The 26,509-nt window shown below is 41.7% G+C and overlaps 2 protein-coding genes across 3 annotated transcripts in view; one reads left to right on the top strand and one right to left on the bottom strand.

Moving 5' to 3' along the window:
* Window positions 1–17,200, bottom strand: part of CDS2 (CDP-diacylglycerol synthase 2) — a 47,856-nt gene extending 30,656 nt beyond the window's left edge. Inside the window, exon 1 of the mRNA XM_081034541.1 lies at window positions 16,815–17,200. Coding sequence (XP_080890667.1) covers window positions 16,815–16,871 — 57 coding nt within the window. The 5' untranslated portion in view covers window positions 16,872–17,200. The remainder of the gene's footprint in view (window positions 1–16,814) is intronic.
* Window positions 17,201–17,334: 134 nt separating this feature from the next.
* On the top strand, window positions 17,335–25,959 carry PCNA (proliferating cell nuclear antigen). 2 transcript variants are annotated; one of them, XM_081034389.1, is made up of 7 exons: window positions 17,335–17,387; window positions 21,073–21,324; window positions 22,121–22,218; window positions 22,383–22,450; window positions 23,092–23,286; window positions 25,282–25,405; window positions 25,487–25,959. In XM_081034389.1, exons 2-7 carry the CDS (start codon window positions 21,104–21,106, stop codon window positions 25,564–25,566), a joined length of 786 nt encoding a protein of 261 aa, XP_080890515.1. In that variant the 5' UTR covers window positions 17,335–17,387; window positions 21,073–21,103; the 3' UTR covers window positions 25,567–25,959. The 2 variants fall into 2 exon arrangements, with proteins under 2 accessions (XP_080890515.1, XP_080890514.1); XM_081034388.1 differs by having other exon boundaries at window positions 17,339–17,484.
* Window positions 25,960–26,509: the final 550 nt, after the last annotated feature.

The following is a 26,509-nucleotide window of genomic DNA, read 5'->3' as shown; positions in this document are numbered from 1 at the left end:
TGAAGAGGATGAATGCCATGAAAGCCTCCAAACCACACAACCTCCAGAGCAATGAGCAGATGTACACAACTCATGTTCACAAAACACAAACAAAAAATATTCTCAGTACTTAAGAATGGTATTATTGAAATTCGCTAAAGCTACTTTAATAATGAGTATCAATCCTGTCAACACAAGAGGGAGTGAAAAACTAGACATAAAACCAAAAAGGCTGCCTCTGACTTTCCAAAGAAGCAAGTCACTTTATCTCTGGGAGAACAGTGTCCCAAAAGCTTGGGGAAAGGGGAAACCATTACTAGCTGTGTGATCGTTTAAGAAACCATGTCACCTTTGGACCTTGGCTTTTCCATCTATAAAACAGAAACAATTCCCATTTCAAGGGTATTGGGGAGATAAAATAAGGCTGTTGTTCGCGCTGTGGGTCGAGACCTACTGCGTCTTGACATCACTTCAGTGGATCCCAACTGGCAAAAAATAAAATAAAATGTGCCAGAAGTCAGGTTAGGGGATATCTCTGAGAGAAGGAAGTGATTAGAAGAGGTGACAGGGGAGCCTTCCCACGTACTGGTAATGTTTTGTCTAATCTGGGGGCAGGCTGCAGAGATGTGCTTACTTTATGAAACATCCAACTGTATAATTATGACATAGACACATTTCTGTTATACTTCAATAAAAGTGTAACACTTCAATAAAAGTTTACATAAAAGGTACAATAAGAATCAAAACAGAAAACTTTTGAATGTATCACAGATAGTAAAAGTACTGCTTCATGAAACTTTTGTTTCAAAGTAATGTATACATAGAACCTTGTATTGGGACACAGTGTAAAATGTATTTATTCCTGTGCACCAAAAAAGCCTGAAAGGCCTGAGACGATGCAGAGAAATATGTTGTAAACTAAGTCACCATACGAATGTTGGGTGGGGGGAGGGAGCAGGAATAAAGGGGAGACATGGCATTATTGACCGTTTACAGATGAAAAACTAGAACATAAAAACAGCGCCTGTGTGACACAAAAGGCATTCGAAATGACATGCTTCTCCCATTATTCTATTTATATTTGAGACTTACCCACACCTAGTTTCCTCATTTAGAAACCTTTTTTCATTTCATAATCCTCAGGAAGAGGGGAAAAAAAATAAACCAATAAAGCAAAACTTCTGCCTGAAAACTAATTCTTACTCCAGTTCAAAGAAACTAATGATGAAACTAAATGATGAAACTGATTTCAAACCTAGTGATGTAACTAAAGAACACTAAGACAAACCGGAAACGCTATCTTTAAACCCAAAACCACAGCACATGAGCAATTATAAAGCTACTACAGTCTGTGCTCCCCACCACACACAAAAAATGTTTTCCCTCAAAGTTATCAAACAACAGGTGGGATTTGGAGATGAAAGAGTGAAAGGAAAGAGCTGCAGTTCAGTGGTCTCGTCACTACCCTACTCCTGGAGTTAATTTTCAGCACAGGGAATAAGTTAAACAAAAATGTGCTGAAATCAAGGTCACTATTGATGTATATTTACATTTTAAATTTTAGTAAGTTTTAATTGTGAATTCAATAAATGTAACTTATTTAGGACATTTCAGTAAGTTTTAATTTTGAATAAAATTTAAATTTTACTTATCTACTAATCTACATAGGAATAGTAATTTTTATGTTTAGCATTTAAATTTTTATGAATTTAAGTTTCTACTTAAAATTCTGTAGTGTGTCCAAAATTTGTGCATCTGGTTCACTTAGTTTTACTGTCTTTAATTTCATACAGTCTAAACACTTTTAAACAAAATATTGGGATTGATTCTAAGCACATCATATGTTAATGTAGCATGGTACTTCAATACTAAAAATAAATACTGACATGCCAATATTTTCTTTTTGCTCCTCTACTCTGGTGACAAGTCTGCGGAACAAATTCTTCCTGAAACCAGAGGCCTGGTTCTCAGTGCTCCACCAGTTGCCAATCCTCACAGATGACTTAGCACCACTCAGTCTCCTGACAACCTCACGTGCTAGGAACAGCCAAGACTGAAAGAGGCCAGGAGTCTACGGCCAAGTCAGCAAGGGAGCTGTGCCTTGGAGATCTGCCTACTGTGTGCTCTGGGACAGTCAGTTTTGCCGCCCCACCAGGAACCCCCATGATGGATCAACATGCCTTTATGGAATTACACAGAAGCTACAGAAATCCAAGACAAGGAGCCCGACTCCAGAGACTGCACGTGCTGAGGAGAGAGCAAGAGACAGGACCTAACCAGGATTTGGACAGTCGATTTCCACAGAACCTGGAGAAGGGAGGGAGATGAAGAATGGGTGGCGGGTGGCAGGAGTTGAGAGGGTTCCACAGAGGAGCTGGGGCTGAGCTGGGCCTCGCAGGCCTCACACCGCTGCAGCCTGCAGGGCCTGCGCTGAGATGCCCCTGCTGCCAGCTTGCAGCCCCAAGGAACTCAGAGGCCCCTGTCAGCACCTCCTGTCTCCAGAACGGGTGCAGAATGAGGCAAGGGCTCCCTCACCCCCCCGGGGCCCTGCTGGCTAACCCCGAGATGCTCACAGGTCCTCCTGTGTTAATGGCTCTTTGGCCAAACCACAGAAGAAATATGACTGGGAGACCAGGAGGCCAGGAAGGCGGAACGGCTATGGCAAAGAGCACGAACACAGAATCAGCTCACCTGAGTTCAAATTCTAACTTGAATTTCAGGCCCTTTTGCTTATTAAGAGATAACCTGTATGCTAGTGGCTTGTGAAATTGTTGTAATTGCCACAGGGGACCTGTGTTAAATAAATTGCTACGTAGCAAAGACAACTCAGTCTCTGAGCATAACTTTTGCTGCCTCCCAAAACAAAACAGACACCTTTACTGGCTTCCCCCGAAGCTCTCTGGCATTGCCCTCAATGCCTTCCCATTGCAGTTTGGGACCACTGCTGACTCATTCTCTATTCAGCCTTCCAGGCACATTCCTGCTCCTCCAGCTCAAATGTCCACCCCCACTAAGCCCCTTCCTCCATCCCTGCCCAGGCAGTGCTAAATACCTCTGAATAAGGAGCGAGGCCTGGAGTCACGCAGATGAATACATGACGCAATATGACATCCTTCAAAGCAGCCAGCAGCAGCAGCCCCCAAGGTCAGCTTCCACAACCACATTACCCATGCGTACTGGCTTAATTTACTGCACCTCGCTTTACTGCACTTCACAGGTGTTGTGTTTTTTACAAACTGAAGGCAAGACGCCATCCACCAGCAAAAAGATAGCTACTCACTTTATTAGGATACTCGCTTTATTGTGGTGATCTGGAATCGACCCCACAATATCTCCAAGATATGCCTGTACTGAACTCATCGAAACTAAGATTAATCAATGAAGGCTGGAAATCCTGGGCCAAATTTCCCTGAAAAGAAAGGACTGTGTAAAATCTCAAATCATCCTAGTTTTCATCCCTTTTTGACCCCCCTGGACACTAAAAGTCCTTGTTTCCTCAACTTCAAATGGTGGCTCATTCTAGTGTTTTGTATATTTTCTGACCAATGAGAAAGGTAAGAGTCCTGTGTTAGAACACCAAACCCAATAACGAGACAATTCTTCCTGAGATCTAGGAAATAAGATGTCTACCACAGCTACCGGGACCCAAGTGGGACCCTCCGCAATGATGTCACGCGTCTGGTGATAAGTCCCCAGGAGAGGCTGGTATCTTCGGAAGAAATGATTCTTTCTTAAAAGTTCTCAAAGTAGCTACTCCCCAGTGGTACCTTTTAACAGACCATTACGTGCAAATTGAAAAGTCTCTGTACAGAGAGTTCTGTGGAACAGAGAGGAGATAGCAATGGCAACTGCTCAAGAGAAAACTGGGAGTTTGGCTGACGTTCCTGTGAGAACACAAAGCTCACGTGGCCCTTGGTCTCCCGAAACTGTAAGAGGGAACAAACATCAGGCCAAACACAGTACACACCAATTGGGAGATTCTATTAAAAGTAGCCAAAGATTAGCAATGAAGGGACTCCCTGGGAGCACCCTCACACTCAAAGCGGAGTGGGACACTATAAACCTACAGTGGAGGGAATAGAGAACATTTATTGTGGGAGTTGAGCCCGTGGAAAACCCTGGCCCAAGGCAATCAGAACTCTGGATGGCCAGCCTGCCTCCTTGAGCCTCTTCTCACATGCCACATAATGGGGCCATTTCCCATCCTTATCCTATAGTTACTTTCCCACCAAGGACCTCTTGTTTTGAAGACTACTATTATTTTGAAGGCTGCGTTTATTAATAACTGGTTTGTTTCTCCAGAGAGAACTGCCCCACTGCACTAGTAAGAGTCTAACCATGGCATCCTCGTTTGGCCCTCAAGGCAGCAGGACACCTGGCTCCATGCCAGCCCTGACAGTGTCTGTGCCACAGCTCCAGCAGGTTACTGCTCCAACAGCCGGGTAACATACATTTCTGTTGCATCCGTGGGAAGAAGATACATGTGCAATGAACACATTTATCCAGTCATCCTATTAAAAGCAGCACCATTTCTGGTTATCTTCAACAGATAATTTCCGCACGATTTTGTAAGAATTCAAGATTCTCATTTTAGGTAACAATTACTGCTCTGTCCTATAGAGAGCAAAAGATATGAATTTGATGAAGACGGACATGGTGCTGAGGGCCTTGTTTTTCCTCTACTTTTATGAAAGTGGCGCTGGACAGTCATAGCTACCAGGATGCAGGGAGTTTCCTACATATTATTTCTTTGTTTGCTGAACACTCATGTACCACACACCAAAAGATCCTCAAGGCCTGTCCTTCAGGGTTCTCCGACTGAGGAGGCAGCTGCTTGTGTTCAATCCCCATCCCCAATCGTGCAGAACAGTCCCCCTTTTCTTTTTGCCTTGCTCTCTGAATCAGCCACCTGCCACCACTGGAGGAGACCCTTAACCACCACAACTGGTCTCCTTTATTCTCTGCCCTCATCTTCTTCTAGCTTTTCCTGTTTTGTAGATCTGCTGCTAATTTTTAATGGGCTTCTTCAGGCTTTTGGAAGTGCTCAGAAACCCCTGGTTACCCCAACATCCATTCTCCTTTTCCTCCATTGTAACCCCAATGCTTAGCCAAGCACATGGCCATCTAAAAAGGACGTTTCCTAGCATCCCTTGCAGCCAGGTGAGGACATGTGACAGAGTTCTGGCCAATGGGATCGAGGCAGAAATGGTGAGTGCATTTTTCAGGAAGTGTCTTTACAGGAAATGAGCAGGCCTCTTCTTTCCCTTTGCCTTCTGCTTGCTTTCTGAAATACGGATGTGATGGGTGGAATTCCAGCAGCCATCCTGTGCTAGTGGTAGAAGTCACATACTCCGGGTAGCTTCTTTCAACTCATTAAGAAGGATGAGTTGACGTCTGATGACATCTGATGATGACTGGATGGTGGCAGAACGGCAAAACAGAAGGGACCTAAAGCCGTGACACTGTGAAGTTTCTGGAATGCTGACCTCCAGACTTCTTTTATGTGAGGGAGATATACTTCCATTTTGTTTAAGTCAACTATCATTTCAGTCCCTTCCAGTTAAAAGGGGTGGGGGCTACTTTTTAGTATAGTAGCCTGAGATTTTGCTGCAATGTTTAAAGAAATAGGTTATAAATACACAGTGCTAGTTATTCTGTGAGGTAATAGAGGCTAAAAAATATCACAAGTGAGAGCTTAGCAAAATCCACAAAATTGCAGATCTATGTATAAAAGTTTACTGTTAAAAAAAAAAGTTTAGGTTCTCATCACCTTCTGAGATATCATCTTCCATGAAATAATTTTTGGGCCATTTAAGGAAAATATGTGGGCAGGATAAAACCACATCTACTCCTCATTCTACTTGACATCTCTGTGGTATTTGACACCGACCTTTTCTTTCTTCTCAAAACATGTTCTTTCAGGCTTAGATAGCACACCTCATTCTCCTGACTCTTTCATTGGTCTCCTACCCTCTCCTCTCCTCCACCAGCCAACTCAAACCAAACACAGTCACTTTCCAGGATCTGACGTCAACTCATCCTTCTTAACAGCAAGAGCAGAAGCCCAGAATTCACGTTATCAATCAAGAGGAACCATTTTCATCTGCCCCCCCCACACAAAACAACAAAAGTGTAGCAACTACCTGCTTCTAATGTTGTAAGATCAGCTCCGTCTCTCAAAACGCAAAACTTCCTGTTGAAGATGGCAGACAGAGCTCATGCCTTTTGACCTCAATATCCCACTGAAATGAATGTCAATGAGTACAGTAAGGAACGAAACCATGGCCTTAGACAGAAATGGTAGGGGACAAAGACCATCAGCAGATAGGAGAGTTCAACAAATTTCTGGATGACATAGTTCTGAAGAACTAAGAAGGATGAAATAAAATAGAGAATGCAGCCAAGAGTATATACTTCAGGAAGGCTCCAGGGAAAGTAGGAGCCCTCGGCTCTCTGAAACCCTGGAGAAGCTCTGGACTGAGATCTGACATATGGATGGTAGATGAGATGTAAGGGGCTCTGCTCCCCACCTCAACATAAAATGAAACCAGTCAGGGAACAGAGCAAACCCATCAGGCAAACCTCATCTAAGCACACAGAAGTCTCACTCTAATCCCCAGTGTCAAAATTTATGACACCTGAACAAGACAGGAATCAGAAGGACCTGTAGGAGGTACTCTCACACCCTATGTTGGTCAAGAAAGCCCTATGGGAAGAACTCTATAGGTCTAACAGCTCTATGGTTATAACAGCCCCTCCCCTGAACTTCCTCTCCCTCTTGAAAGAACTTCCATCATCTTGGTCTGAGGGACTTGCACATGACTCATGATGGCTGCAGGTACCAGATTGCAATTTTTTTAATTTTCCCCCCAAAAAATCATTTTTGCTGATGAAATACCTAGTCAACTTTTTGTTTATGGTAGGCACATTCAGGAGAGAGGTGAGCCGAGACATTGCTGCGTGTCTCCCCCATTCTTTCCTGTCTGAATGGGAAAGTGTATTTGGATTACCTTGCCCCCCTTCATTGTGTCCTTCTTCCACAATTGTACTTGGAGGGGAGAGGGAAGACAGGTCACGAGACCCACTGAGACTACTGGACATCAAACTGTGAGGTGGAACTCTGAGCTGCATGCAGTGTGATGACTAGGTGGGCTTTTGTGCTGCCTGCCTTGCAGCACGTGATGCCTTCTGCCCGCTGGAAGAGGAGGAAACTGGATTAAGCAAGCACACTCTGCAAACCCTCCTGGGCTAAGGTTTTCCTGGGAAGATATACATGATTGTTAACACACAAACTTCACAGAATGCACGTGATCCTCAACATGATGTTTTCAATGTTTACATAGGAAAAATGTGTAGTTACGTCTCAAAAATCCCACATTTTTATTAAAACAATTCATGGGGAAATTTTTGAGTTACATTTTCAAGTAACACTGAAAGGTCAAAATCATTAAACAAATTTCTAATCATTAGTCAAATTTCCAAAGGGATGTATGGTCTCCAAAGGGATGGTATTTTGAGAGTCATGTTGGCAACATCCAGTTTGTGACCATATGATGAGAAGCTTTCTTTAAAAAAAAAAAAAAAAAAAAAAAAAAAAAAAAAAAGGCCTTACGTCTTATAGCACCATACAAAGAACTTTTTAAGGTAACCATTTGGTTACATTCAGAATGACGTGGTTTTCTTTCATCCTAAAACATGGTTCTCCATGGTCCAGAGGCAGAGGAAATCTTGCCGGCTCAGGAAGCTCTACATCACCACGCAAACAAAAGTGACTCAGTTACCGAGTCTGACAATCCCCCTAATATGCACGCCATCATTAGGGTGACCACATAATGTAACCTCCAAACTGGAACACTAAATAGCAAGAGTGTCACCCTACTCATCACCCATCGAGTCCACACCCCTTGCCAATGACTGCTTCAACCCTTCTCTTCCTTGGTGAGTAAATACAGTTCATTAAGGCAGCAGTTCTTGAATTTTTATCTCAGGGCCGTTTTACACTCTTAATTTACTGAGGACCTCAATTCTTGTTTACGTAAGTTCTATCTATCGATACTTGCCATTATTAGAAAATAAAACTTGAGAAACTTCTAAAATACAAGAATACACAAGTATAGTTCCTCAAAAAAAATTAAACACGGAATTACCATGTGATCCAGCAATTCCACTTCAGGGTATAAGCTCAAAATAATTGAAAGCAGAAATTCCAACAGATATTTGTACACCCAAGTTCATAGCAGCATTATTCACACTTTGGGTTGTTTGCAGTTTGGGGCTACTACAAAAAAGAGTTTTCAATATTCTAGAACTTGTGTTTTAGTGAACACATGTACAGATTACTACTGGGTAATCACCTAGGAATGGAACTATTAGATCCTAAGATTTATGTATTTTTAGCTTTAGTAAATATTGCCAAGCAGTTTTCCATAGTGCTGTACCAAATTTATACTCCCACAAGCAGTAAGTGAAAGCTCCATTTGCTCCACGTATTTGCCAATGCTTAGTATTTTCAGTCTTTTTCATTTTAATCATTCTGGTGGGTATGTAGTGATATCTCATTGTGGGTTTTAATTTGCATTTCCCTGATGACTAATGATGTTGGGCACATTTTCACGTATTTATTGACCATCTGAAGTACCTATTTTTCTATAGAGCTGTCTTTTTTATAAATTCATTCTGTAGGAATTCTTTATAGATTCTGGATATGAGTCCTGTGTCAGATATATTTTTTATAAATATCTTCTCATTGCCTGTGGCCTTCCTTTTCCCTCTCTTAATAGCTCAAGAAACAAAAGGTCTTAATTTTAATGTAGCTCGGTTTATCAATTGTTTCCTTTATAGTTACTGCTTTTTAAAATAGGGACTTTTAAACATCACTATACCATTTATCACACCTTAAAAGTTAACAATGCCTTTACATTAAGTATTCAAATTTACCCAATAATTTCATTTCTAAGTTTGATTGAATCAGGATCCAAATAAAGCCCAGAAATCATTAATATGCTTTGTCTTTTAATCTGTATAGGTTTTATCCTCCATGTCATCCCCTCCACTCCCCTCTCATCCCCTACACACACACACACACACACACACACACACACACACACACACACCTTTTTTTTTTTTATGTTGGGGAGACTGGTATCTCCTTGCCATTTATTTTCTAAAGCAACCACGTCATTTGTCCAGTAGTGGTTTTCAATGTGTTCTTCTGTTCCTCGAATTTTCTGAAAACTAGTATTTAGGACTAGTCTTGATCAGGCTCAGATATGACTTTTGGACAAGATTCCGCCATCAGTAGTATTGCATATGTCCATCAAGAGATACACAGTATCTAGTTGTCTCTGTAAGGGCAGCAGCACTGATGGCTGCTGCCTCCTTCTATTAATTCAATGGGGGTTGAAAATACTAATATTCTATTAATAATTCCATCACTCCTTTTTCATTTATTCTATAAAGAGAAACTTCTCCTAATCAACTATTTGGTAATGCTAAGGTACAGTTTGTACAGGAAAGGCGTGACAATGCCTCAGGACAACCCCCTTCTAAGTCCCATTTTTCAAATGAAAAAAACTGAGGCAAATTAGCCACATTATAAACCAAGCAGTCCAACTCTAAGTCTGTACTTGGCCATACTACCTCTCCTAAGATTAAGAAACAAGTATGTGTGGGGGAGAAGAGACCACACAGATAGACCCTCACACAGTTATGGTGGCCACAAAGTTACCGAGGAAAGGAAATATATTATTTGTACCAAAGGTTGAAAAATGTATATCCCTTTTACAGACCGCAGTTCTAAACACAGAACTTATCTAAGGATAGCATGCATGTACAGAAAGCTTTTCCTTTTTTTCCTTTTTTTTTTTTTTACAAGGGTATTTCCTGCAGTCTGCTTACAATACCAAAAAACTTAAATACTTCAATAAGGTACAGCCACACAACGAAATGACATACAGCCATTAAAAATGATGCTGGGTTAAAATTTTTAAAGATCTTAATGTTTACGACATATCCATAAGTTAAAAAAAAAAGTTTTAAAACAGTAGTACACATAGTGCAGGAATGTGTAGTATGTGTAAAAAGAAAGGATACACACCAAACACTAACAGTGATTATCTCTGAGTGGCAGGATTAAGGTGATTTCTTTCCTTTTTGGTGCTTCCACAATGAATATCTTTTATTTTCATCTGATTCTTTTGTAATTAAAAAAAGTTTGAAATAGTGTTTATAAAGAACTTAATGAACCTTAACAATTTGGGGAAATGCTTCTGACAGCATGAAAAGGTGTTTGCCCAATCACACTACCAGATCATTCATGGTAGCCACTATTAAGCCACATGTAGCAATATGCATGGGAGAGATACCTATTTGAACAATGGTTGTTCCTTTGAATGACGGGACTGTAAATGGATTTAATTCTCATATGTACACATTTCTGTGATTTCTACAATAAATGCTAGCCTAAGTGTTGAGATGGAGAAGGTTTAAAATGGAGTTTGAAAAAATAATACTTAAACAGGTAGAGCTGGGAGAGGAGTGACAAAGAAAGAGAACATTTGGGACCAAGCAAGGGCCGAGATCCATGGCACAGGGGAACCCAAGCAGGAGGAAGAAGCTGCTTGAGAAGGCTAGAAAGAATCAAGTTTAAGAGATCTGAGGAAGGGCCAGAATGCTTCCCCCCCCACACATACCCGCACTTACTAGGGTGGTTTCAGAGCTGCTAGAAGATACAAAGGACAGGTGGACTGGAAGGACCTGAGAACAAACCCTGAAGGGAGAGCGTTCAAGTAGAAGGGTTTACAACAGTGCAGGCCTCAATCCCTGAACTATGGAAACTACACAAGGCAAAAGGTAAAGAATCCAGGTAACACCTGGTTAGACCTGTGACCACTTGGTGCGAGCAGAGAGACACAGGGACTAATGGATTTCAAGCTGCAGCAGCAACTCAGAGATCTGACTCTACTTGCAGAGGAGACAGGAGAAGGGAGGGTCAGTATCTAGAACGACAGAAGTCAGACTTGAGACAAAGTAAGTGTGCACTGACTGAGGGACATGCATCTAGAAATGTCCTGCAGACCCTGAAGCCACAGAACTAGCAGGACACAGACTGTGGGGAGGAGGCCCTGACAGTCACCCACTGAGGGATCCAGGGTCAATGACAGATGTCCTCATAACATCAGAGACTCAGGAGCAGAGTGTTGCCAGTAAATCTCAGGTCTCAAGGGCTTGTCCAAAAAACAGCCAGATCTTCAGAGAAGCTCCAGCTGGCCCTGTGGTGACTCTAATACAAAGGGCAACAAATCAAAAGGACATCTGAATTTGGAAGGAACGGTCAGGTCCTTCTGCATGGACAGCAGCACTCATGAGCACGACGACCTGGACCAGGGGCTGCGTCTGGGGAGGAGAACTGGATAGGAGGGAAGGAGGTGCTCACAATGTACCCTTTGCACCTGTCCGATTCTGAACCATGCATTACCTAGTCAAAATAACATAATAAAGTTTAACTTTCTTTAAAAGGTCACTCAACTTAGTGGGCCCTATGCCATCCCCAGTGTTGGGGCAAACAGCATAAGAACAAAGATCAGGGGCTGGCAGGGTGAGCTGCCTAATGGGGACCAGGTCTGCCCTCGCAGGCTCCGCACCACCACCCTAACCAGGCAACCATCATGTGACAGGTTTGGAAGGCAAGAATTCTGCCCAATGCCAGGAACGAATTAGTATTCTTCCAAAAAGACCCTGGCAAAATTAATAATCATGAGTCAGGGTGTCTCTGTCCCTTTTCCATACCAGAGGCAGTATGATACACGAAAGGCTATGCTCTCACCCCCAGCAGCCTCCAGTGCCAGGGAGGGAGGCCGGACAGGCATTCACAGCACAGGGAACAGGTTAAGCTGTGTGCAGGCGAGTCACTCTGCAAGCCTACTGAGTGGAACGCTAACAAGTTCAACACACTCCCCCTATGTGGATCCTAGAAAAGACAGAAGAGTGTGCAAATCTGAAATATTGACACCTATTTTCAAATGGTTTAAGGGACAATTATTTGCACTGTGAAATTAGTTACAAGAGTCATTTCATAAGTTCCCAGATGCAATCAGCTATAGGATTTCTTCAAAACAGTGAAGAATAGATTTGGAGCCAAAATTGGCATAAAATCCTGGATATTTTCCTCATGAATGAGAAGACACCAGCCCTCCTTCCTCAGAACTAACAGAGATTGTATACAACAGACCCTGGATTCCGTGAATGTCCTAAGAAGGTGTGTAACACTGAATGACTGACTACCGTGTTTCCCCGAAAATAAGACCTAACCAGAAAACAAGCCCTAGCATGATTTTTCAGGAGGACATCCCCTATTCAGAAGCCCTAATGCATCTTTTGGAGCAATAATTAATATAAGGCCCGGTCTTATTTTCGGGGAAACACGACATTGCTAAAACAAACAGTTCTGATTCGAAGAGTCATCTCAGAACAAGGAGCCTGCACCACACAGGGAGTTCCTTTCCCAAGTGGCTGTGCCCAGGGCTGGGCTTCAAACTATATAATCGCCAGTCATCCAATAACCAGGAAAACTGGACCTAATCAACTTTTTCTACCAAAATAAATTGTCTCAGAATCTCCGTATTTACTACCTAAGAATTTACTTTTATTTATGTATTTGGCATTTTGAAAGATTTATTTTATTTTTGTAGCCACATAAGAAAAATAGGTGATATTTGGGCATTTTTCTACCAAAGTCAATCAATGCAGAAGCTTTTAAAGTCTGTAAATTAATTCCGTATATTGAAGGCAGCATTATGTAACACAATGAGAAAAAAACAAGAATTAGAAAAGCTTCATACTATTAACCATTCTGCATCTAACCAGCTGTGTGACCTTAAGCATGTAAACTCTCTGGGCTATGGTATCCACTTCTATAAAATAATGACCTCTAAGATTCCTCCTCTAACATCTGATGAGAGCTATTTAACATTTTTAAAAAATATAAATTATCCAGTATATGGTGATAAACGAGAACTGACTCTGGGTGGTGAACACACAATGTGATATATAGACAATGTATTACAGAATTGTACACCTGAAACCTATGTAACTTTACTAACAATCATCACCCCAATAAACTTTAATTAAAAAAAAAAAAAATATATATATATATATATATATATATAAATTCTTCTAATGAAAAAACAAATTTGTGCAAACACCAAACATTCTAAACAAAATTAAATTTTTAAAAAATTAACTTTGGGCCCGCCCGATGGCCCAGGTGGTTGGAGCGCTGTCGATTCCCACATGGGCCAGCGAGCTGCACCTCTACAGCTAAGATTGTGAACAACGGCTCTCCCTGGAGCCGTGGGTTGCCAGGGGCTACTGAGTGCTGCTGTGGGCTGCTGTGTGCTGCCATGAGTGGCCGGCAGCTGATGAGAGCTGCTGTGAGACACTGTGAGCTGCTGTGAGCAGTTGACCCACAACTGGCAACTGACTGCCTGGGGGGGGGGGCGGGGGAGGGCACGGCTCCTAATACCAGCATGGGCCAGGGAGCTGTGTCCTACACAACTAGACTAAGAAACAACGCCTGAACCAGAGGTGGGAGAAGGAGACGGAAGAAGGGGGGATTAACTTTACTCATAAATTGGGGAGTAACTGATTTTTTAAAATAAAAGTATACTTGTTTGATCAACATAAATAAACTTAAAATGGTGGGTTATCGTATGACAAATCAATCTTTCACATTCTCTAAGTCTAAGAGCCATAGTTAAGGCTCACTAATTTTTCAATATCCAAAGTATTTCGCAATGTAAAAAAAAGTTTTTGACAGAAATAAAGCATTTCTTCTACATCTGAAGTACTTAGAGATCTTAAAATAAGATTTTATTTCAGTAGTTCACTCTTAAAATTCTATCAAGAAAACCGTTTTTTAATCATTCACCACTGTCCTGAAATATATTCCAGCTGGCTAGTGCCAAGAAGGGAAGATACTTGTATACAGCGATGCTCCTTCTACAGTGAAAGCTTCACTGTGATTCTGAGCCCTGAAAAGTTCAGCAAGAAAATGAACTGAAAAGAGAGATCACAGAAGGCCAAGCCCTGTCCATACACTTTCCTTAAACTAGGAAGAGTACTCCAAACACTTATAACTTGAAAATTTAATCATCTTCCAAGAGCAGAAGGTGAATATTAAATTTTTTTTCCTATAACATTATATTTCAACCAGAAACAATAACACATTGTTACAACATGACTATTTCTGCCATGCTTATGTAACATGCATACTCATTTAATCCACATGAATATACTCTGATGCACATACTATTTTACCACCCCAATTGTAGAGATGGACAAACTGAAGCTTTTATACAAGTGATTTGCTCAGTTACACAACTCAAGAGACAGAGCCCAGGCTCAAGATGGATTCAGCTGACACTTAAACCTGTGCTCTTAACCACTGTCTTCGGTTAAAATTTAAACTCCCCTTCCTAAATGTCACAATTTCCTCTCAATACTGCTTTCATCAATCTAGAAAGGAAGTCTTGGAAGGAGTAAACCTCTAATTTAAATAGCACTCCAGCATCTAAGTACAACAGAAAACCCCAGATCCTTCACTCTAACCTCCAAAACAAAGCCCCCTGAAATGCCAACCCAATCATAAATTTTAAGATGCCAATCTTTTGGCCCATGCTTCATCTTCTTTTTTCTAAACTACATTGTAAAAACATGGTTGGGCGGGAAGAGGATCATTCCCAAAGCTTAAATTCCAAGTGTTTTAGTTTGGCAACAATACTATGCTTTGGGGACTTTAAAATTATAAGTACGGCTCGCAGAGGAAAACATTTCCTTTATTAGAAACTGGCTTTGAAAATTCCATTCTAGGATGCTAAATATAACAAAATACCTCCTGACTTTTATAATAAACACATTCTCCAGATTATCTTGAAACGAATGATTATCTGCTTATTTACAAGACAATTTTGCCACAGCAGTTAAGCAACTGTAACATTTTAAAGACTCTTTCAAATTCATTCCAGTGCTTTTAATGAATTGATCTGATATTGTTTTCTGAATTCTTCTACTATGAAATAAAAAATTCCCCCCCCAAAAAAAAAGAAATAAGAAAGTTCCCATTTCACAATTCATTTCCCTAAAAAGATATCCTTGTTTTATTGTTCCTAATTTTCTTAAGTTCTAACAAGAATATTGGCAAAGCCAGAATCACAGAAGTAAGTTTTTCAAAGTATGGCATAGAATCAAGATTCTTAAAAACTCTATATACATTCACCAAAGGCAAATAAACCACTTCCACAGTTCTTAAAATATATCTTTATTATTAAAAGTCCCATACATGGTAATTCAGAAATACAGAGTGAGGGCGCTGATTGCCTTGTTCTAGGTTAATGGACTACATCTGGCTTTAACAGAATACAGTAGCTGCTGTGTTTTAGGGAGCGACATGCACTTAGTAAACCTCACACCCCAGGCATTCTGTCATTGTATAAGTGGTTTAAGTGCAGTTGTAATAAAAAATTAAGGCATCTTCAGCTGGACAGCTCCTCATGTCCTCTCTACCTAAAACACGGGATGAGAAAGTATTTAAGAGTCAGCTGGCATTCTTTCTCTGGGAGATGGATCCATGAAGTGGGTGGGTAGGGGAGCAACTCTGTTATACTAGGAGGAATGTTTTGGGTGAATGATAATGGGGTTTTGAACAACTCTTTTGGTGTTGCTATCTACAGTGGATCATTCAAGTAGGACTCTCCATATTGATTTTTAGAATGAATTTGGAGAATATTTAGGGATTTAGCTCAAGTTTAGGAGTTGCTTGCAGAGACAAGGTATTTTTGAAATCTCTAATCTTCCCATTAAACACCCTGGTTGGGCCTGAAAGAACTGTCCCCACCCTATATGTACTAGTCGGTGCATATTCAAAGGTCTAGAGGCGACGTAGTCCTGATTAAGGTGACAGGTCAGACTTGATGTTAATGAAACTTTGTGGGCCTAAAAGGTTTGAGAAGAGGGAGAAAAAGGACATGATAGCTAGTCAGCTGTATTTTTGAAAAGCAAAGGATTTGTAACGATCAGACGTACTTATTGGTAAAAACAAAACAAAAGCACACACACACACAAATCTATGCTGTCATTCAGAGCCCAGAGTATCACAACCACTCTCCATCTTCCTCAACTTCGACCAGCCGCATCCCCACGATGGCCTCTGTTTTTACCCCATCGGTGCCCACACTTGAAGCCAGAAACAAGCCCATCTACTGGGAGTATACCGCCCAACACTCGCTGACTGCACGAGTCTAGAGACGTCTCTGCTTAAAGCCAACGGATTTCATTTTCCAGAAGGGATTTAAAGGTCCTAGGAGGCAAATCCCAGGGCCTTGTGTTGATCACCTCCCCGCCCCCGAAAACACAACAGCACGTTAGTGGTGTGCGGAGCGCCCAAGTCCGGCTCCGAGAAGTCACCGGCCAGAGGAGGCTTTCAGGTCCGGACGTCTTCACACCCGGGAAGGCCTCGGGAGGTGAGGGGCAGGAGGGCGCCCCCAACTGGCACAGGGGGCAGGCAGCGTGCGTCACCCCCGCGCGCTCCTTCCTGCGCCGCCGAGGTACCACCTCCACCCGGGCCCCAGAGCCGTGTCCCCGGGGTCCCCTCTGGCTGAGCCCTGACGCGCGCTCCGTGGGGGCCCTGCACCCGAGGACCCCCAGGCTGGCCAGGCCCGGGGCCGCCGTCGGCCGCGACAAAGGGTCCAAGAGCCAAACGACCCCTCTGCGCGCGTGCCCCCCGCGACTCTCCGGGGGCGCCGCGGCCCCGACCGCGCCCACCCCGAAGCCGCCGCTACCTTGTACTCGGGCGGTGCGTCCGGTTCGCGGACCGCCCTGAGCCTCAGCTCGTTCATGCTGGAGACTCCGGCGCGACGTCCCCGCGGGCGAGCAGCGCAGCCGCCGGAGCGGGCAGCTCAGCGCGGGCGCGCGCGGACTCTACTCGGCCGGCCCCGCCCCGCCTGCGTAGCTCAGGGCTCCGCAGCGGCTCACGGGCCCCACCGCAGCCCGGCGGCCAGCCCTGGACCTCGGCCCGACCCAGCACCGTCGCCGCCCTTTCACTAGGGCGGAGCACAATTGCCTCTCCTGCCGCCCCAGCCCGCTAGGTCCTTCTCTCCGGATGGCCCCAGAGCGAACGCGCACGCGCGCCGCCACCATCACGGCCCCGGAGATCCACCAATGGCGCGAATCCGCCAGGGAGGCGGGGCAGTGGGGGCAGGGCGGAGCGGAGTGGCTAGGCCTGCATTGGACAGAAAAACGTGACGGGGCGGGAAAAGGCGTGCGCTTCCGAGGGATACTAGCCAATAGGAGCTCCGGCCTGACCGCGGATGGCCGGCTGGTACCTAGATCCTAGAATTAACGGGTTGCTGGAGGTGAGAGGAGGCAACCCCGAGGCTCTAGCCTGGTTGGTGGTTGGCTTCCCGGTCTGTGCTTTGTGTCGTGGGTAGCCAGGCCTCTTCCCTCACGCATGTAAGTAGACGCTGGTTAGGCCCTGAGTGGAAAGGCCTGGGGAGCCCAACTGTGTCGTCACGTGATAAGGGATGTGAAGCCCAAACTTCAGTCTGCGTCGCTTTGCCAAGTTGTCTCTAGTACTTACTGAGCATCAATTATATGTTAGGTACTGAACCAAGTAATCACTTTAATTTATGCCAGTCTGCACAACGTTTGGCAGTGGATATGATTTTCATTTTATAGATAAGATCTTCCGCGGTTTTTCACATTTCTGTTATCCTCTGGACTGTTGAAAGACCTTGTTTACTTTGTTTACAGCCAGATTCCCCTATGTGTCTGACACATCCTAAGTACTTGTTGAATGGATTTAAATCTCGTAAAGGGAAATGATTTAACCGCGGTCTCACAGCTAGAAAATGCCCACTAAGAATCGGAACACTGATCTGTTTCTTACCTAAGCCCACACTAGCCTGTGTTTCTCAAGCATTGCCATCAGCCGTTCTTATTCTCTGCCTTGTAAGTGATGTAAAACAAGTATGAAATGAGGTCCCTTCCCTTAAGCATATTGTAATTTAACAAGGAGAAAAACTTCCACACATAATGAGTTGAAGTTTCGTATAATCAATTTTGACCTGAATTGTGGGTTTTTGGCATATTGTAATTTAACAAGGAGAAAAACTTCCACACATAATGAGTTGAAGTTTCGTATAATCAATTTTGACCTGAATTGTGGGTTTTTGGGAAACTAGTGAGAATTCTTGATTTCTATAAGAGTGTATTCGCAAGTTACACTAATAGTGCCTCAAAGTGACAGTAAAATAGATGTGAAGGAACACAACTCGGTATGCTTTGTTTCCTATTAACATTGCGCGAATACTTGTATTTTTGTTTTGTTTTAAGAAGCAAATCACTCCCTTCAGGCCATAACTTATTTGAAGAAAACTTTGCTTTTGTGTTTTGTTTTAATGTTATTTTTAAAAGTAAGTAACATGCTGATGGTAATTTAAAAACTCTTTTAATCTGTTAAGGACTGTTACGATAACTATTTTGACTGTCAGTGGTCACTTCTTGATCTAAAGACCAGACACATCTTGGGTAAATTAAGCAAAGTTTATGATCTAAAGGACCTAGAAGGACGTCAACACAGAGAAAGCCACAAGGTCATCCTCTGAGACAGGTGGAGGTGTTAGTATTCAGAGCCTCACCTGTAGGGTACATAATTGTGAAAGTTCACATCTGAGGAAGCATCACATCAGTCCGTCCAAACGCTCAGCTATTCCTTTCAAATCCAGCCTAATATAAAAGAGGTGGGAAAACCAGTGCATGTTTCAGAATGCACAGTATGTTTACTAGGATAAATAACACTACAATTTGGCCTCAACAAACTTCTCATCCATTACAGTACAGCCCTGCCAGGCTAACTAAACTCAGACCAAATACATTCCTGAAGTCAGGGTATACTGGTTTTTTTTTTTTTTATTTTTTAAACTTAAATAAATTGAATACAACATTTTTAATAAAAAAATTTACAAATGGGTGGCAGAGACTTGGAAGAAATTCCAGAGACAGTAAAGTAGCACTCATCATCACCCTATACAATAGAGTATAACATTATATGGAAAAACAACAGTGCCAGCAACTAAGTGAGAAACTTAGTGTGGAGAAATATTAGGAATGCCTTAGCCAGTTAATTTTGTTTATATATATATATATTTTAACTTATGCACAAGAGTAATACGTGATGCAAATATTTTTAAAAATCAAAGTTATTTCAATAATTACAAAATAGAAATTCTAAATGATAAACACTGTGATAGTCTGACAATATTTTCTTTCTTGTGTTAAGTAAAGTAATGTATCTTACAATTGACGGTATCTTAAATTCAATGACGTAGATAAATCTAACAGAAATGCCAGGGAAAGGCAATATTTGAAGCCATAATGGTTGAGAATATTCTAGACTTGATGAAATACATGAATCTTCTTATTAAAGAACACAAAATTCCCTGAACACAATAAATAAAACTAAATCCACACCCAGATACGTGGTAGAAAAACTAAAGAATTCTACAAACCATAATAAGATATCAAATGCAACTAAAGGAAAATGCTGTAATCAAAGTGAAAGAGAAATAACAAAGCAGAGAGAGAATACATGTAATAGGGAAATGATTACTGTAACATATAAAGTGCTTATTTTAATCAATAAGAAAAAGACAGTTTAATAAAAATATACAAACAATGCAATGGTCAAGAAATATATGAAAGATGTTCAATCTGTAATACTCAGTATACAAAGTGAAATTTTCACGTAAACGAGCACAGATTAAAGTCAAGATTGCTAATATCTATCGTTACGAAAATTGAGGGAAATGAGCATGCTCATAGTCTTGGCTAGAATATAAACTGCAATACTTTAGAGGTCAATTTAGTAACATTAATCAAATACTTAATGTGTATGCAAATAATACTTCAAGGTGTTGATCTCATAAAATCACCTAAGTGCCCAAAGGTGTTTGTAAACACACACAAGAAATTGGTAAATTAGGTTACAAACGTAAAATACAGGCATACCTCGTTTTATTGCTTGTGGCTTTCTTGTGCTTCACAAGTGTTACAAATTAAAGGCAAAACCCTCTACCAGGAAAAATACCATAATTCTCTACTGCTACACTCGCTTTATTGCGGTGGTCTGGAACCAAACCTGCAATATGTCCGAGGTGTGCCTATATTATGCCTTTTTATAAGGTACTTATATAGAAAACACTTGTGTGGCACGAAATTATATATACAGGTACTTTAAGTATATTGCAGAAGTGTTAACGGTATGAACCTGTTTTTGTTTTTAATGTGTATTTGTATAGAAAAAGCTAGAAAGCTGTATAGAGGAAATTATTGAGTGATGTGAGCCTTGCGTGTGTGGGCGTGGGTCTTAATAGCCGGTGGTGGGAAGCTGAGATAACTTTTTGTAACTATCCAACCCTTCATCGTTTGACTTTTAGGAGCGCGTCACTTCTATAACAGCAAAAATGAAGTGCACATTTAAAGCAGCAGTTCTCTTCAGGCTACAGGCGGTTTTTCCACCCCCGTCCCCCGCATAGGTTGCACTTGTGTTTCACTTCCACGGCTGAAAACTTTCTATCCTCAAAGCGGGAGGTTAAGGAAGTACCAAAAAGTTGGGACTCGACGACTCCCAGCCTGGATCTCACTGATTCCCGGGCATGTCCAGCGTTGAGTCAATAGAGCCTGGCAAAAAGGCGGGAGTCCTGCCCCCACTCCATCCTGCCAGGCCCAGGAGGTGCAGCGTTCGTGCCCCGCCCCGTCCCTACATTTTCCAATGGATGTTCGGGGGCGGGCTTCGCGCAGAGCAGGCACACGATTGGCCGTCGAGTCTCCCCGCCCAGGAAGTGGGCGGGTCGGCGTGGTGACGTCTCCACGGGGCGCAGGCACGGAGAGCGCGCGCTAGCAGACGCGGCGGTATTAAACGGTTGCTGGCGCAGCGAGCTTGCTGTGAACGTCCTCGGTCGCCGGCTCTTCCTGCTGTGTTCGCCCGCTTGCTCTCATCCCGCGAAGCCTAAACCCGCTACACCTTCCTCTTTCCCTTAGCCTGTAGCCGCGTCGTTGCGACACCGCCACCATGTTCGAGGCGCGCCTGGTCCAGGGCTCCATCCTGAAGAAGGTGCTGGAGGCGCTTAAGGACCTCATCAACGAGGCTTGCTGGGACATCAGCTCCAGCGGCGTGAACTTGCAGAGCATGGACTCATCCCATGTCTCCTTAGTGCAGCTCACCCTGCGCTCCGAGGGCTTCGACACGTACCGCTGCGACCGCAACCTGGCCATGGGTGTGAACCTCACTAGGTAAGCTTGGGGGCAGTGGGGAGCGGCGCACTCTTCCCCTCACCCCCAATTCTGGCTCTTGGCGGGAGCGCCTCCGAGCCGGGCCCTCTTTAGCTGCAGTGGGCCATCGGCGCCTTCTCATTGGCCGGCTGTGCCTGGAGGCGGGACCCACGGGGCGCGCGGTTCCAAAAGCCCGCGCTGACTGCGGCGCCAAACCGGCTTTTTTCCGCGCCAAAGTCACAAAGCGGGTGGTGGCGGGAAAATGACGGGTTTCGCTGCCGGGCCAGGAAAACACTGTTCCAGAGCTCTTTGGTCGTTAGGTGCCGGCGGCCTGGGATGAGAAACCGATTATGGTTGACTTTAACCGCTTTATAACGGCCCCTAGTTGTATCCCTTTACTTAGGGACAATAGGTTATTTCCAGTCTTTTATAAAGTAAAGTGGTAGTGAGCACCCTCTTGGACTTGGAAAATGTCTGCAGGACAGTGGCTTTCAATTTTAGGCAGTTTTTATGATCGTCGAGGCCCAATGATTTATTCACCCACTAAACGGATTTGAATTCAGAAAATACTGTTATTTTATTTCTATCGGGAAATGAAATTGCTGGTGGTAGCTTTGTAGTTTATAAATACTGGCAGATTGCATTCCGAAATGGCTGGCCCGGTTTACACATCCTCCTGTAGTGCGTTTCCCTAACTTGCCAATTCATCAGACAGCCTAATGAGTCACAATGGTAACTCCTTGTTTGAGTTGCTTAGAAATCTAACGACCTTGAAAAGATGGTGTCGATTTTAAACCCTGTGTCTTCTCTGTTCTAGCATGTCCAAAATACTAAAGTGTGCCGGCAACGAGGACATCATTACACTAAGGGCTGAAGATAATGCGGACACATTGGCACTAGTTTTTGAAGCTCCAAGTAGGTCATATTTTCCTACTGAGTTAGGCTAAAGAAAATTAAAATATATTGTCAGTATTTCTCAAAGCTGGGAGAAGTTTAAGATAATGTTTGTGAGCTTGTAAAATTGACATCGCAGTTATAAACTTACATGCTTTTCTTCAACATTGGCTTTCTTTTGGTAGATCAAGAAAAGGTTTCAGACTATGAAATGAAGTTAATGGATTTAGATGTTGAACAACTTGGGATTCCAGTGAGTATCGGTTTCTGATTGAGTATACTGTACATGAGTTACATAAGATATGTTAATATAATTAATTTAAAGCCTACTTCCTAACAATTATATATCTGCTGGTGCATGGTATAGAGTGGGATTTTACTATTTAGACTGACACATTTGTCTTTTATTAAACTACAGTACTCTAAAATAGATCATTTGTTGAATTCATTGTTGCCAAGTGCATATTTGTATTTTTATTAACCTCCATGCGTCTTTTTATTCCTAGAATGCTTGATTTTTATTTAAGAGTAGATTTTAAATTATGGTGGCAGACATTTATTAAGGTTAGGTTTAGAAACATTAAAGGAGAGAAGTGTTGGAATGTTTATAATCCCTGGTACCATATTCTCTTGTTTTGGAAAGCAGATGGGCCTTCTTGCACCGTCATCATTCCTATGCCCGTTTGATTTAGCCCTGTTGGGTGATTCGGAGGGGCCTTTGAGTAGTTTTTGGAGTTAAGAAATCACACAATGAGTGACATTTCAGTGTACTCAAAAAAATCTTAAATTCTTAGTTCTTGATTAAGTGCTGGTTCTTCAGAAAGTGAGGTTGCCAATTCTTTCATTCCCAGAAATTGACCTTTAAGTGTTTTTGTTTGTTTGTTTGTTTTTTAGGAACAAGAATATAGCTGTGTAGTAAAGATGCCTTCTGGTGAATTTGCACGTATATGCCGAGATCTCAGTCATATTGGAGATGCTATTGTAATTTCCTGTGCAAAGGACGGAGTGAAATTTTCTGCAAGTGGGGAACTTGGAAATGGAAATATTAAATTGTCACAAACAAGTAATGTGGATAAAGAAGAGGAAGCTGTAAGTAATTCTTAAGTAGACAGAAAATACTTTGAAGAGAATTGTAAAACTGCTTAATATTAGGTTGTCTTAGTCTGTTTGGGCTGCTATAACAAAATGCCATAGACTAGTGGCTTATAAGCAATGGGAATTTATTTAATAGTTCCTGAGGCTGGGAAGCTGGCAGATTCTGTGTCTAGTTCATAGACAGCAGCCTTGTCATCTGGTAGAAGAGGCAAGGGAGCTCTTTGGGGTCTCTTTTAAAAGGGCATTAATCCTATTCATGAAGGCTCTATTCTCATGACCCTAAGCACCTCCCAAAGGCCCCACCTCCAAATGCAATCACATTGGGGATTTGGTTTTAACAGGAATGGTGGGGGAGACACAACAACACAAACATGCAGTCTATAGCAAGGTAATTGCAAAAATTAAAGAAAACTCTAAAGAATAATAGACAAAATGGCATTTCCAAGAAATTTGTGAGAAGTGAAAGATACTGTTGAAATCTGCAAGTGATTTATAAGTGCCATCTACTTTCCAATTTGTGAGAAGGGAATGCAAATTCAGTGCTTCCTTTATAAACCACAGAACAATGAGTTTGTATATCAAACCCAAGCTAGGTGGCTAACCTTTAGCTTTCTGGAGGTATTTGCTTTTACCAAAAAATTGAGCATAGGATAGCAACTCAATAGAAGGATCTAGTTAGGGGTGAAAATCCAGCTGTTATGAGCTTTTATATAATCCTCATATTAACTTTTCTGTGTGGTAGGCCTCTAAGAGGGCCTAGAGAACCCTCCTTTAATTAAGGTTTTCCTTAATCAAGTGTTCTTTTTAGATCCTGAGTACAAACCAGTATTTGGTAATTGTACTAAAATAAAACTTCACTTACTAGCCTGTGAACACTAAAACAAGGACAATTAAAGGGCCTAATCTCACAGGATGATTAGGATCAAATATGGTAACAAAGTGCTTAACACAGTATCTAGCATGTTGTAAGTTTACAGTAAATAGTAGATATTTTCTTGTCCCTTGTATGAGTGGTCAACTTTCAGTTTAAATGAAACTGAAAGTAAAACTCCATTTAAATAAAGACTTAAAAAATGATATTAACAAAAGCCTGGGGGCGAATTCTAACTTTTATCTGTCTCCTAAATTATATTTCACTCCCCTTTCCAACTTTGATTTTTAAGAAAATCTCAATTCATATAAATATTAAACTTTATCACATTGAAGAAAATTATTCAATATTGAGGAATTTTTCAGTGTTCCTATTTCCTTGGTCACTTCAGAACTATTTGAATCAAAATTTTAAGAAGGTCCATACATTGCATTGCAGTTGGTTGATACGCCTTAAAATGTCTTTCAATCCATTGGTTCTCTTTCCAGTTTCTTGATTGCCCTTCCATTATAATTTGTTGAAGAAACTAGGTCTTTTGTCGTTGAGTTTCCGGGAGTCTGTATTTTGCAAATTGTATTCCTTACATCGATTAACATGTTCCTTTACCCTGTTTCCTGTAAACTGGTAGCTACAGCTCTAGAGGTTTGATGATACTCAATGTGTTTTGTTTTTTGGGTGGGTAAGCAAGAATACTTACTACACCTGTGTACCTCTGGTAGGAGTGATGAGATGTCTGGATGCCTTTTTGTGATTTTAGCACCCATAGTAATCATTGTCTAGATTCATTAAGTCATTAGGGTTTGCAGAGTTGTAATATATTTCATTTCTCCTTCATTTATTAGCTGGTTTATTAGAAATATTTCCATAAAGAGAAGCTCTCTTACCATATAATTTGGTTATCTGGGATTCAGTTCATACAGGGAAAGGCTGGCTAAAGACTTGATTCTTTTGTTTTACTAACCTGTCTTCAGAAAATTAGTTTCATAGTACCCTCCAAAGTAAAGGTTTTTTGTTTTGTTTTTTTAATTTATATTATGAACCAATGGGTTGCAATTCTCTTGAATTGCAACCCATTCTCTTGTTTTTCAATATGATGAATCTTTTGTTTTCTCCCTTAGGTTACCATAGAGATGAATGAGCCAGTACAGCTAACTTTTGCACTGAGATACCTGAACTTCTTTACAAAAGCCACTCCACTCTCTCCTACAGTAACACTCAGTATGTCTGCAGATGTACCCCTTGGTAAGATAAATTCATTGCATCTTGTTTTGTAGGTAGTATATGTGATACTTCTCAGTAATTAACTATGTTCCTGTCTTTCAGTTGTAGAATATAAAATTGCTGATATGGGACATTTGAAGTACTATCTGGCTCCCAAGATCGAGGATGAAGAAGGATCTTAGGCGGTCTTAAAAATCCAAGAAAATAAAACTAAGCTCCTTGAGAACTGCTTCAGAGATTCCAACATGTCCTTAAGTCTCCTGTCACCAAATTGGTACCTCTGCGTACATATGTAGATAATTCCAGTATGTCCTTAAGTCTCTTCTGTCACCAAATTTGTACTTTTTTGAGTACATATGTAGATAATGTTTTCTGTAAATAATCTTTTTTTTTGGTCCATTCTTGACAGTTTGTTAAAAGGATAAAGTCCTAAGTCAAATCTGATCTTGTTAACCTAGAATTACTTCTGACTTATATAGAAATACTCCTTAGGATTTTTATATAACAGAGTTTTGACTATTAATGCAGTTTTAAGAATTGTTTTCAAATTAAATAAAAGTTATTTGAATATTAAACATCATAGGACAGTGCCTTCATTTGGACCATGACTGTTGCAAGTATCATAGGGAATTCACAGCTAGTGCTACCTTTGGGTGTAAATGTTTACTTTTTTAGTTGAGAGCAGTCAGATATAAATATATTAGATACAGCCATAAAAAGTAACTACATAGAAGCTTTTAATGTGCTCAAAGTTTTGTGGGTTTTGTAAGACTAGCATTGTTGAAGGGCAGTGTTTCTTTAGCCTAGAGCACCTTGTACAAGTGAGAACACCGAGTCAAACTCTATGGTCCTAACTTCCTTTTCATAAAACTCTATGGTGTTAACTTCTGTTTCCCTGTTGTAAATACCCTCCATCTTAGCCAGAATGTGCACAGACGAGGTCTGCATGTGCTGGTACTGAGTTGCAACCTTTTCTCTTTTTCCCGAATAAACCTTTTTGGTGATGACATATCGGTCGATATTATTCAGTGAACACAAGAATCTTGGAGGTTTTATATCTACGGTAGAGCCCATGTGGTTTGTGCAAAAATAATTTCTCCAGTATGAGTACTGTTACTTGAGGCT

The sequence above is a fragment of the Rhinolophus hipposideros genome (genome assembly GCF_964194185.1).
Source record: "Rhinolophus hipposideros genome assembly, chromosome: 22".
Lineage (NCBI taxonomy): Eukaryota > Metazoa > Chordata > Mammalia > Chiroptera > Rhinolophidae > Rhinolophus > Rhinolophus hipposideros.
Note: the sequence above shows the minus strand (reverse complement) of the source record. Positions and strands in the feature narration are given on the sequence as shown.